Source organism: Gobio gobio (assembly GCF_949357685.1).
Source record: "Gobio gobio genome assembly, chromosome: 16".
Taxonomy (NCBI): domain Eukaryota; kingdom Metazoa; phylum Chordata; class Actinopteri; order Cypriniformes; family Gobionidae; genus Gobio; species Gobio gobio.
In genome coordinates, this window is record NC_137109.1 from 3622348 (window position 1) to 3636703 (window position 14356).

A 14356-nucleotide genomic window follows, 5' to 3' on the forward strand; every position below is an offset into this window, starting at 1 on the left:
GGTAAAGTCATCGCGTCACTCACTGCAGCTGCCGCTCCGGTTCCCATAGAAACCTGAGACTCGCGTTTAGGACTGCACATGCGCATTGGCGCGTTTAGCCTGAAAAATAAGCTCTTTTAACCCTATTTGAGGATAAGAAACAACATTTATGGGACAGTTCATGTCAGATTTTGTTGCTGCTGTAAAATATGTTTGGCAAGCAAATGTCCGCCGAGTGAATAGGGATAGACCTAAACCAAACTCTAATCTGATCCTATACTAATATAACATCGTAAATTAATATTACTCTGGACTTAAATGTATTATAATGTAACAAGGACACCTTAAAATAAAGTGTAACCATTATTTATAATAAACAATGCAATATTCCATAAAAAACATGACTTTAAACTGCATTATCTGATCATAACCGCTCAAATGAACCCCAAGGAAAACTCAGTTAAATACATAAAATATTTATTTGTACAAAATGCTTATGTCGGTAAAAAAGAATAAAATGCTACATATGAGTACAAGGAGACATAAATACAAAAGGTGTTCCTGGTCCAATGACATACGAAGAGTTCATAAGGCTTTTGGTGTTCAGAACTGTATATACAATGCACATCCTGCGCTGTACATCCACACACTGTACAAACATCTAAAAAACAAAGGCATGTTCATAATAGTTTGCATAAATGACTGATATGAGCATATACTGAACAGTTCGTGAATACAGCCCATGTATTCTGTCAACACTACCATTGCAGTTCAAAGGTCTGTCCTAGAGACATGAGCAGACTAACACATCTGAGGGGAAACGTCTAATCAAATCAGATAAAAATAAAACACTTCACTGTTTTCTGTTTCTCTAGGACTCGATGTAATAGCTTGTTGATGTGTGTTTGAGAAGCACCAACTCTGATCCACCGAAGTGGAGCAAAGCACATGACAGATCATTAAAACTCAACGGTACCAAACCCAAATGCACGGCATTATTAAATGTGCCTCCCCAGTCAGAAAGAGTAACAGTTTGAGAAAAATGCATTGGCATAATCGGCAATTTCACACATTAGCAAACCTGAAAAAGAACAACACACACCTAAAGGAGACATCGCAAGTGCTCATGCGTATGCTTTGTGCAACGTATCAAAAATTAAATAAGCCGGGTATTAAAACACTTAAGTGCAAGCCGATGTGTACTGCAGGCGGACCCTAGAGTTGAGCTCAGAGGAGGATGAGCGTGATCCTAACGATGATGGTTCTGTGGGAGAGACAGACGTTTATCATACCAGAGCACCGTAATGCCTTCAGTGTAGAGAACACACTGCACCATCACTCCAGTCATGTTTCGCCGTTTGCGGCGGATGGTGTCAGTGTGAGAAACGTAAGGCTGGTGGAAGGCGCGGCTCCTCCATGGTCATAGCCAGGTGTGGTCAGAGGTCGAGTAGCTGTGGTCCACTCCGGCATGAGACGAGCCCAGAGCATCCGGCTCCAGAGTCCACACCATGCTCTCCACGTCAATCTCAACATCCTCTGCAAAGACACCAGAGTTACTCACACACACTAGAGGAATCAGACAAGGCTGCTGAAGGGAAATCACCCAAACGCTAGTAGTGAGAGGAGGCAATGGCTCCATCGCGCTATAATTGGTTTGTGCGATAAGTCCCGCCTCTTGTTTTCATGCACGTTCTGGTACATGCCCATTACATTAATACTTTTTGACTTTTCAGTCTGAGTTAAATCTCTTTTTTGGCACAATTTATCTGTAAAAGAAAACATGCCTAATAATTCTGCACACCTGAATATAAGGTGTTTTTCATTTCCAGCCTTCATGAACAATTATATATCACTTATACATTATTAAATACTAAATCAATAGTAGTTATTAGGATTACTGTGGTTTGGAATTGGTAAAATGTGCCTGGAAAAAAAATATGATCAGAAAATCAACGTGCCTAATAATTCTGCACTCCCTGTATATATTTATTTTATATTATACAATAGGGGTGGGCGATATCTCGATATTTAAAATATATCGAGATATTTTTTAAACACGATATGGATTTTGACATATCGTATATATCGATATATTGTTTATATTTCATTCTGATTCCGCCACTTTACTTGTTTGCGTTCTCTGTGCTGTGCTCGCCCTCCGCCTCCTTGCTTTTGTTCCCCCTCCCCTCGCGTGTTGTCATGGCCGCGTCCGCAACCAGCTCGGAGGCTACAGAACTCGTCTTAAAAACAACTGGCTCCATTATATGGAGATACTTCGGTGTCGGACGAACAGCAGACAGATGTCTACTGCCATGAATGCCGACAGTTGGTTCTCAAACACTTGATCCAAGATACAGTTTACCTAGGCGGCATTCCTTTGCTTTGCGAGACAAGAACTCCCGCGACTGTACACTACGGAGAGAGAGCGGCTTGCTTGCTGGAGAAGGTTACTTACTATGCCCTTGATTTGAGTTGTTTTATTTTTGAATGAAAATTCATTATTTGCATGCGTTTTAAAGCCTTGCGCGTAGGGCACCATGCGCTTTCCTGAGCGCGCGCACTAAAAGCCTGTCAAACAAGTGATTAATGGACTAAATCATACTGCGCTAATACTGTCAAATACACACAAGGTTAACACAGTCGGTTATGTCTAAAGTGAAAGTAAAATCGGCGCGTGTCTGTATATTAGATGCGTGAAAGTCTTAAATTGACAGCAGGGCAGCCTATAGTGAACACGCTGCCGCTTGTCCTTAAAGGGACAGTTCACTCTAAAATGATGTCATTATTTACTCACTCTAATGTTGTCCCAAACCTGTATTAATTTCTTCTGTTGAACACAGACAGCTGATAGTAGCGATTGACATTCATATTATTATTTCCTACAATGGGGACCAGCAACTGTTTGGTTTCCAATATTCTTCAAAATATATGTTATGTCCAACAGAAGAAAGAACTTTATTCAGGTTTAAAACAACTTGAGCGCGAGTAATCAATGACAGAATTTTAATTTTTGAGTGAACTATTCCTTTAGTGGTTAATAAAATAACTAAAGACAAAGACAAAATCACTCACGGCTCTTGACTGAAAAACTAATACAGTAGCTTTAATAAGAATCAATGTATATTTTATAGGGAAGTCTATGTAGTGTTTTATTTTTACATTTATTAATTCAATTTCATACTTAAATGCTGCTGTACAGCTCTGAGCTGACACTGTAAATCTTTATAAATATATATTTATATTATACAGTACACTAGGAATGTGTACAAGGTTTTTTAAAAGTAAAGTTTTAAGTTTAAGTAAGGTTTTTCAAGTCTTTTAAGTAAAATAAAGAAAGAGTATTGCAATAAAAAAATAGTATTTTTTCCTCCTTAAGCTCTTGCTGTTCGGCTAAGAATAGAATAGCAAAAATCTGTTGCGACTAGCCATCAGAACCGAACCGAAAACCGTGGTAAAAAAAACGAGGTATGTATTGAACCGTGGACTTACTGTATTGTTGCATCCCTACTTTGTTCCTACATGAACTGCCTTTGCACTTCAATAAAAAAAAAAAGACTTTGTGGTATTTGGCATATTTGTTTTTGCAGTAGTTTTTGGGGGGTTATTTTTCCTGTAAAGATATCGAGATATATATCGTATATCGAGATATAGCTAAATATATCGAGATATATTTTTTGCTCCATATCGCCCAGCCCTATTATACAATACACTAGGAAGGTGTACAAGGGTTTTTTTTAAAGTAAAGTTTTAAGTTTAAGTAAGGTTTTTCAATTATTTTAAGTAAAATAAAGAAAGAGTATTGCAATAAAAAAATAGTATTTTTTCTCCTTAAGCTCTTGCTGTTCCGGTTGCCTAAGAATAGAATAACAAAAAACTGATGTGACAAGCTATCAGAACCCAACCAAACCGAAAACCGTGGGTAAAAACCGAGGTGTGTATTGAACCGTGGACTAACTGTATTGTTGCATCCCTAATGAAATTGTATATGGCAGAAAATTAGGCTATTTGTTCATTTTTTAAATACTACTTTTTAATATTGATATGATTATATACCAAAACAATTATCAGTAAATAGTGTAAAAATGAGGAACAAAAACAAACATCAAGGTATCAAAATAAGATAAGCAAAAATGACAAACTTTCTTTGAATTTATTTAAAATGTACTGTCAGTATTGCGCTTGCAGATCACGTGGGTAGGGAACTTTTTTACTGTGTGTGTGTGTGTGTATGACCCTGTCTGTCAGCCACCACTGAAGACCATTTTTGACCCAGTAAGCCCCTGACACTCACCCCTCTCCGAGTCGGATCTCTCCGAGGACACGGCTGAGCCGAGGCTGTCGTTCCTCATGCGCTCGGATCCGCCCTGCAGTTTCTCCAGCCGCGTGCGCAGCTCCATCTGCTGCCAGCGCAGACGCCCCTTCAGCAGCTCCGCCCGCGCATCCTGCTCCTGCAGCTTCTGCAGACACCACCACACCAGGGTCAGATCCACACCACCACACCAGGGTCAGATCCACACCACCACACCAGGGTCAGATCCACACCACCACACCAGGGTCAGATCCACACCACCACACCAGGGTCAGATCCACACCACCACACCAGGGTCAGATCCACACCACCACACCAGGGTCAGCAGAACTACAGCACTCGTACCATTTTACAACATATTGCTTGTTTTTGAGCTCGGATCAGTGTTGTAATATCGTATCCACCAATCATTGGTGGCATTTCGTGGGAGCTTCGGGAAATCCACACAAATGAGATGCGTGATAAATGCTTGATATGTAGCTTCAGCGTGACAGAGGCATCAAATCCATCCCAAAGATGTAACTTTACATTAACTCAATACAAGAGCATTGAGAGCAAGATGGAAATAAAGCAGTGTTGGGGTTACGACAGCTCACACACACACACACACACACACACACACACTGCCCCTTCCCCTAAACCTACCCATCACACACACACACACACACACACACACACACACACACACACACTGCCCCTAAACCTACCCCATCACACACACACACACACACACACACACACACACACACACACACACACACACACACACACAGTAGTGTAGTTTTAGGATAAATGTGAGCCGTTTTCTCATCTCACTTGCACAACAGATTCAGTATTCCTCAAAATGAATAAAAACAGTCAAATCCAATAATTAAATGTGTTAAATATTTTTATGAATCTCACTTTATTGACCAATGTCTTGCTAGTGACCTTTGATGATTCAGTCAAACCATCAGCAAAACACAGTGTTGTCTCTATAGGTGAAGGTTTTCTCCTGTCCTGTCCTGTGTTTGAGTGGCGCCCTCTACTGTACACGTGTGGATCTGCATGTCCCTCAGCCTGAGGCTTATTATTTACATCTGGGTGTGAAATGGTCTTTACATTTGCCCCAAAAATAGAACTATTTTGTTATAAAAAACAAGACAAACAAGCCCAGGTGAGAAAAAGTAACAACCCATTACTTATGGGACATAGGGACGTCAAAATACCAAAATTACAGCAGTCAGCCAATAACATAAACATTTTACAGTTCTCAGTACCAGAGCAAACATTTTTTTTTAAATATTTTAATTAACTATTTAATATTAAATTCAATGAATTTATTATTTATGATGATAATTACAATTAAATAATACATTTAAACTTTTATAGGCTACATGCTGTTTAAAAGACAACATTGTTGATCTATAGACCTAAACACACCTAATAATTATTATCAGTATTATTATTACATAGAGGCGTAGCTAAATCTACTGTACAACAGTTGTCTGATATATTCTGTCAAATTCTTTAAGTTAAACAGGACTTTTATTTTGACGGGTTGCCGTTATTACGCTTGATCTGTATATAACGCTCTATGGTTTTGCATAACTTGACTTTATCTTGCTGGAGTTTAATGCTGTAAATCATGTTATTACTTTCTACCGGGTGTGTGTGTTAGATCACAACACTGGACTAGAGATTGTGTTGTTATCACACACGGTAACTGAAGTGTTAAACTGTTAAAAACACCTCAGTAAAATATAATAATAATAATAATAATACATTTTATTTGTACTGCACTTTACATTTGGAACAAATCTCAAAGTGCTACAGTTAAGATCATTTAAGAAGGATAAAATACTAATAGATTGAATGGTTAAAAGTCATAAGTTCTCCTAAAAAGAAATGTTTTTAGTCCTTTTTTAAAAGTCTCAGTAGTTTGAGGTGCCCTCAGATGGTCGGGGAGGGCATTCCAAATCCGAGGAGCGGCAGAACAGAAAGCCCGATCACCCATAGTGCTGAGCTTTGTCTTGGGGAGAAGGAGGCGGTTTGAGTTTGTTGATCGAGTTGTAGTTGAAGGTGTGAGTAGTTCTTTCAGATAGGGGGGGGGCATTTCCATAGATGCACTGGTGGGTTAGAAGGGAGACCTTATAGTCAATCCTGGCGGTAACAGGAAGCCAGTGAAGTGAATGGAGAATGGGTGTGATGTGATCGTATTTTCGAACTCTCATCAGGATCCTAGCAGCACTATTCTGAACATACTGCAGTCTCTGCAAGCTTTTGTTAGGGATCCCGGTGAGAAGTGCGTTACAGTAATCCAGTCTGGAGGAGACAAAGGCGTGGACCAGTTTTTCAGCATCTGCTAAGGATAGCGTTGGACGGAGTTTTGCAATGTTTCTGAGATGGTAGAAAGATGTTTTGCAGAGGTTTTTGATATGGGCTTCAAAGCTGAGTTGTGGATCAAATCTTACACCAAGATTGGTGACAGTTGTGGAGAGGGGAACGTCATGACCAGAGAGTGTTATACCAGTTATGGAGGAAGACTGGGTTTGATGTGGAGTGCCAACAAGAATTGCCTCAGTTTTAGAGCTGTTTAACTGGAGGAAGTTGCGCTTCATCCACATCCTTATCTCCTCCAGACAGGCGGTGAGTGTTGAAGACGGAGATGATGTTGGTGAAATGGAGTTGTGTGTTTCTGATTTCATGTACAGTTGTGTGTCATCAGCATAGCAGTGAAATGAGACTCCATAGCGGCTAATGACATGGCCGAGGGGGAGGATGTAAATGATGAAGAGAATGGGGCCAAGGACTGACCCCTGAGGAACCCCGCAGGTAACTGTGTGTTGCCGGGACCTTGCACTTCCAAGTGAAATGTACTCTGTTCTGCTAGTAAAATATAGCATAGATAGATACACTACGCATAGATATATCTCTCTCTATATATATAGCTGCCTCATGAAAAAGCTGCGTTATACATTTAAAATAAATGCTTTTTAAATTCTTAGTATAGGCCCTATATCTATAAATATATTTACTTGTTTTTCATGAATGTATTTTACAACATTTTACCAGATTTAGAGCTACTCTTATTCACTTTTATGCCCCCCCCCACCCCCACACACACACACACTAAATGTTTAGATTTTATACAATTATTGTGCACTTGTGAGTAACATTTTGTGCTTTTTATTCACTAATCTAGTTTATCCACCATTTAGCTTATAGTAGTATTTTTGTCATAGATTGTGATTTATTTTTATAATTTGTTGTTTTTCTTTATAATGAAGTTGTCTGTATTTAGTAGATTGTGTTTAACTCACAAAAGAGTGATAATCAGTTCAACACACTGAGGTATAGAAATTCTACATAGATTTAAACAAAACTGCATTGGTATCGGCCGATACTCAGAATTTGAAATATCGGATCTGAAAAAATAGTATCGGTGCATCCCTAATTGTAATGCATTACTTTTCAAAGTAACTTTCCCCAACACTGCTGATGTGTATCGATATTCAATACTGAAATATATGAAATGAATCCTCCTTTTCTGCAGTATCGACACACACCCGCCTCCTCTCACTCATTCGTGAGTGATTATATTGCTCATAATTTGACTAATTCCTGCAGGTTTCGCGCAAAAACACTATATAAATATGAATCTGTATGTTCTGCGTATGTTTTTGTGCAGCTCTTTGTTTGACAAGAAAGTTTAATTTCATAAGATTAAAAGATCAATTCATGTTTTATGCCTTTATTTGACTGCCAGAAAAATGAACACACTTCACAGAATGCCTGAAATAAAATAAAAACTTCTTAGAAATTACATTTTATTTCTAAAGTAATAAATTGTTTTTTTTTTTTATCATCTAATTAAATTAATTAGACGTGCTTTTTGATTATTAAAATTTAATTAAACCATTCAAATGGAATCCAAAAAACACAGAATTTGGTAAAAAATAGTGCCCTAAACATGTATTTTTGGTTAAACTTTTAATAAATTGTATTTCAATTGATTAGACATGCTTTTTCCTTACTAAAATTAAAATTAACCATTAAAATGGAATCCAGAAAACACAGAATTTGGTAAAAAATAGTGTCCTAAACATGTCTTTTTTTGTTAAACTTTTAATAAATTGTTTAAGTTTCATGCTTTTTCCTTACTAAAATTTAAATGTAACCATTAAAATAGAGTTAAAAATGTTTTTAAACGGATTTCATAGGGTTCTGCTTTACTCTTTTGCCCAATAAACACCTAAACCTTCCCTTCTAACTGATCATTAAAGAGTTAGTTCACCCAAAAATGTAAATTGTGTCATTAATGACTGACCCTCATGTGGTTGGACACCCGTCAGACCTCCGTTCATCTTCAGACACAAATGAAGATATTTTAGTGTAAATCTGATGCTGAGAAAGGCCTCCATTGGCTCAACTTTACACTCTCAAGACCCTTAAAAGACACTAAAGACTAAAGTTACAAAGTCCATCTCACTACAGCGGCTCTACAATAACTTTATGAAGACGAGAATAGTTTCTGTGCGCAAAAAAAACCCTAAATAACGACTTATATAGTGATGACGATTTCAAAACACGGCATCATGAAGCTTCGAAGCGTTATGAATCAGTGAGTCGATTCAGCGGTTCAGAGCGTTATGAATCAGTGAGTCGATTCAGTGGTTCAGAGTGTTATGAATCAGTGAGTCGATTCAGTGGTTCAGAGCGTTATGAATCAGTGAGTCGATTCAGCGGTTCAGAGCGTTATGAATCAGTGAGTCGATTCAGCGGTTCAGAGCGTTATGAATCAGTGAGTCGATTCAGCGGTTCAGAGCGTTATGAATCAGTGAGTCGCTTCAGCGGTTCAGAGCGTTATGAATCAGTGAGTCGATTCAGCAGTTTGAATCGCCAAATTTCAGCAGTTTGACACGCGATCCGAATCATGAATCGACTCATTGATTCATAACGCTCTGAAGCTTCATGAGGCCGGGTTTTGAAATCGTCATCACTATATAAGTCGTTATTTAGGTTTTTTTGCGCACAAAAACTATTGTCGCCGATTCATAAAGTTATTGTAGAGCCGCTGTAGTGAGATGGACTTTGTAACTTTAGTCTTTAGTGCCTTTTAAGGGTCTTGAGAGTGTAAAGTTGAGCCAATGGAGGCCTTTCAGAGCATCAGCTTTACACTAAAATATCTTCATTTGTGTCTGAAGATGAACGGAGGTCTGACGGGTGTCCAACCACATGAGGCTCAGTCATTAATGACACAATTTACATTTTTGGGTGAACTAACCCTTTAATGCAATGATGAAAAACCCCCTCGTCATTTATTCATAAAACATTAGACGTGTCAATTTATTTGGCATATTATTATTGCATGCTATGCTTTTATTCCCTTGATATGAATATGAAAAACAGAAGTAAAGCATTAAATAAACACTGGTTCTGTGGCATGCAAATGATCCGCTTGGGCTAGAGTCAGTTTGTGGGCGAGCCGGCTCACCTTGATGTGCAGCTGTGCTTGTCTGAGCAGGTTAAGGGTTGTGTTCCTCGACGAATCAGAAGACAGAGGAACCTGCTGCTTCAGCTGATCCAGACAGTGTCTGAGCTGAGCTCTCCTACACACACACACACACACACACACACACACACACACACACAGGTCAGAGTATGGCATTGCAAAGCTTCACGCTTGGCGGAGGACAAAACCAATGCAAATGAACTGGGTACAATATGTTAGCGTTAACCGTTTAATGAACGGATGACTGAATTACAGAATGAGAATAACTCTTACCTGTGTTTCTCCAGCTCATTGTGAACAGACCTGAAACACAAACAAACAGCTTTACTTTGCCATAATGAAGGACATCAGCCATTTATTCTCATATGATCTGTGTGGATACTTCGTAGACATTACTATTGACCTTTGATAACCCTAAAAATGAACCTTTGGAACAACGCGAGGGTGAATAAATCATTACAGAAGGTGCGTCCCATGCACAGACTCTACTGAACCTCGTATACTAGACTAAGAGCCCTGCCTAGTGTACAGGCTCATTCAGCGTCCACTCAAACACAGGAACATGTGGATCTTTTTTACTTTCTGGTGAAAGACGAACATAAACAGTGATGAAAGCCAGAATAGTAAATGTCACAGATGTGTATTGACTGTTTTCTAGAGGAGGCTCAGATTCCACCTGAGCTCTGGAGCCAAATCACAGGGGTGTAAAGATGACTTTAGAAAGATGGCAGCATCATTATTTTATTTCCACACAGAGATTGGTAGATCTATTAGTGAAATCTGTTGACTTTATCAATCTGTGTGTCATTATATGCCAACGCTGACCGCTCAAACATGGGGAAAAAGCACTTCTTGTGTGTCTGTGCCTCAAGTTTGAGTGCCTGTAACTCCAGAAGTATTAAAGATATCTTAATATCCTTTTAGATTCTGCTTCTTAACTAACTTTTCTTTTGAAATCTCCATTTTAAAGGCCCTTGATGGTTCAATCACAGAGATATGATGATCTCAATGCGGCTCCGTGAGTAATTTGGTTCACATTTTCAGAGGCCAAAAACCAAACATGGGTCACTTTGCACACAGCTCATACTTTTATATTTAAAGAAGAATATCTGAAGAATAAATAATGTTAAAACTAGAAATATATCTCGTTTTTTTCCATCAACACAATTGCGTGGAACATTTCCATCTGAGTGCCATAAATGATCTTTTCCCCAAGTTTGCGCACCTGTAACTTTAAAAGTATTAAAGATATCTTAATATCCTTCTAGATTCTCATTCTCAATTAACTTTTCTTTTGAAATCTTAATTTACAAGGCCCTATATGGTTCAGTCCCAGAGATATGGAGATCTCAATGCGGCTCCATGATCAATTTGACACGTTTTCAGATGTGGTTAATTTGCATACAGCTGCTACTTAACGCATTTAAAGAGGAACGTCTGAAGAATAAATACTGAAACTAGAAATACTCAGTGAATCTACAGCCATTGCATTTCATATTTTGGAGTTTGTCTTTCAAAATCAAAAATGTGTTGGATTTGACATGGGATGACCCAATGGTGCTTAATTTGGGACACAACAGGAGCGCTTTTAGGGTGAACTGTCCCTTTAAACTGTCTAATCAGTCATTCATTCACATAACAACAAAAGTGAATAAAATTAAAATTCTTTATTTTCTAGTTAGTCAATATTTTAGAGCAAAATAACGTCCCAGTGTGTGTGTGTGTGTGTGTGTGTGTGTGTGTGTGTGTGTGTGTGTGTGTGTGTGTCTTACACTCACCTGCTGTTCCCGGGTGAATGGCTCTTTGATTTCTGCTTTTTCCTCTTATCTGATACCCCTTTACTGTAGAATGGAAGCACTGAGGCATAACCGTGCTCGGCCTCTGAAATACATAATTCATAACAGCAGTGATCAATAGCCCAGCCTACTTCCTTTTGTGCAAGATCCTTAAATACAAAACTTTACAAAAATAAAAACATTTACACAGACATTAGCCCGCTCATAAATCTAAACACACCGTCTGATTGCACTATATAAGACCGAGGATGATTATGATATCTGCATTTATGTCAGCATCTCATCACATCAGCTGTGTGAGAGAGCGCTTTCTGATTTTGGCGCCATCGAACTCCTTGACATATTTTTGAAAATCACCGCGTTCCATTCCGAGCGTCTTATCCGTTATAAGTCGTAACTGTGTAACTGCTTTAGAATAACGGCCAGCGCTGCAACATTTTCAAATCTGTGACGATTTCGCGCCTTTGTGTACAATACAGAACTGATATGTAGGTCACAGAGACAAACACAATAATAGCAACAATAAGCGCTCTTTCTGCCGCTCCAAGCGCACGGAATAACCCTCTGCAACGGGGAAAACACTCCCAGCACACATATTAAAAAACAACAAGTGCACATGTTAATGAAAGTGAACAAAAACACACATAAACACAAACACAGCAGCCTGTCCAGAAACGGCTTCGGTTTAACGCAAACGCCGTGAGAAGGAAGCAGCGCGTCGGATACCTCTCTCCCTCCGCTCCAGATACTCGGCTGCCTGCAGGAGCACTTGGATGTTGCACGAATTCACCTCCATTTCGGACCGACTGTGTTATTTTGAAACCGCCAAGAGCGACTCGGATCTGTGGAGGTGCAGAGGAGCGTTCGGCTGATCCAGCGCGCGCACGTCACGCGCGTCAGACGCGTCACGCCCTCCTGCACGCTCACGCGACCGCTCCCTCGCCCGACACAAAAACAACTACAGTGTGCGCGTAACTATTGATTATATTATTCATATAAAGCCGGGGACGGCTTACACTAGAGAGAAATGGCGAATTTAACTCCCCCCGAACTCGGGAAGTAAACTCAAACTATTCAAACGGACCGATCACGGGACAAAAATGCGGACTTTTATTTTGACACGGTGTATTTCGATGCTCAGGAACCTCACAAAAATGGGCATGGATTCGTATATAGCCGCGTTTTTTTATTTTTTAAACAATTATATATACAATATTATTAACTAAAAATCATTTAAAAAATATTCTGTTAAAATACAAATATTGAAAAAATTATACTTATCGAGCCATCGATGTAAACCGATCTTTTTATTTTTTATTTATTTGTTATTAAATCAAGTAAAAACAATTAACATTGAATCCAACAACATATATTGAAAGTTCAATTTAACAATTAAAAGAACAACTTACTTGGTACGAGGGACATAGAGTAAACAGATAATAATAAATACATTTATTTTTAACAAATAAAACAATTTAAAAATTATTTCGTCAAGCCTCAGGTGGGGGGATAGAAAGATCTCATCTAAACATTGTATCTCTATTCACAGGTGAGTTTATAATCTTATTTAATATCTGGAATGTTTTAATTGCTTTTTTGTTACATAGGGAATCTGCAAAACTTTTATTTTCAAGCAAAATACAATAACATTTGGGTTCGAAGCTGTAAATTTAGACTTGTGTTTATGGCCTTTTCCAAGCATACACAGGATGTCTGCATTATCTTAGGGAACAGATCCAGTGTCAGAAAACAGAAGTAAGACCATATGTAAACCGATCTAATCAGCGTGCACTTGAAGTCTTGAAGGCTTTTATTTTGCAACACTTTGTTTTATTGATGCTCAAGAACATACTTAAATAAGACTTTCATGAAATACATTTAAAAAAAAAAAGCTAAATATAATATTGATGTATTAACGTCCATTTTCATAACTCGTTATTAATCAATTTAATTAATTAAAAATAATAGAAATGGAATGGAATTAAAATGAATGATTCTGTTAAATTACTAAATAATTGACATATTTAAAAGTATACAATTTACACACTGCACCTTTAAATAAGACTTTAATGGTCTTCATTTACAGTAGACCTATATGCATTTTAATAACTTGTTTTTCTCAACGGAAGTGTGAGCGCGACGTCAAAATGCAGACTTTTATTTGGACACTGTTTCGATGCTCAAGAACATCACAAAAATGGCATTAATTCGTATATAACCGCATTTTTTTAAAACAATTATATATACAATATAATTAACTAAAAATGATTAAATAAATAAATACAAATATTTAAAATTATACTAAATAAATCGGGCCATCGATGTAAACAGATCGGATTATTGATTTGACACTGTGTGTTTTCGATGCTCAAGAACTTTACAAAAAATAGCCATTAAATCGCATAATAACATTTAAACAGTCCTATACATATTTAAACAATTATATTTACAATTGAACGAACTTAAAATAATTGAAATCGAATGGAATTAAAATGCATTGAATTTGTGTTTAAAATGATAAAAATAAATCATCATGTGCACTTGAGCTTAGAATAAAGGTGCAGATGCAAACAGATAAAGTGATGAATACAAACTATGGACAAGTGAAAAAGGCCCTGCAATTTGTGGGAATAATAAGAGACCCATCGTTATTATTATTTGTATTAAAATATATGTAATTTCCCAGTATTATGATTTATTTATCCATTTAAATAACACGTACCTTGCTTAATACTTGTCTATTTACATGTATCAATGCCATTGTAGATTTATAGTTTG

General features: G+C 37.8%; 1 protein-coding gene across 1 annotated transcript; it reads right to left on the reverse strand.

The window, feature by feature from the left end:
* Positions 1-436: 436 nt before the first annotated feature.
* On the reverse strand, positions 437-12669 carry mxd3 (MAX dimerization protein 3). Its single transcript, XM_079838943.1, has 6 exons — positions 12305-12669; positions 11561-11663; positions 10056-10085; positions 9765-9879; positions 4271-4436; positions 437-1515 (listed from the first exon to the last, which is right to left on the reverse strand). Exons 1-6 carry the CDS (start codon positions 12372-12374, stop codon positions 1400-1402), a joined length of 600 nt encoding a protein of 199 aa, XP_079695069.1. The 5' UTR covers positions 12375-12669; the 3' UTR covers positions 437-1399.
* Between the last annotated feature and the right edge of the window lie 1687 nt (positions 12670-14356).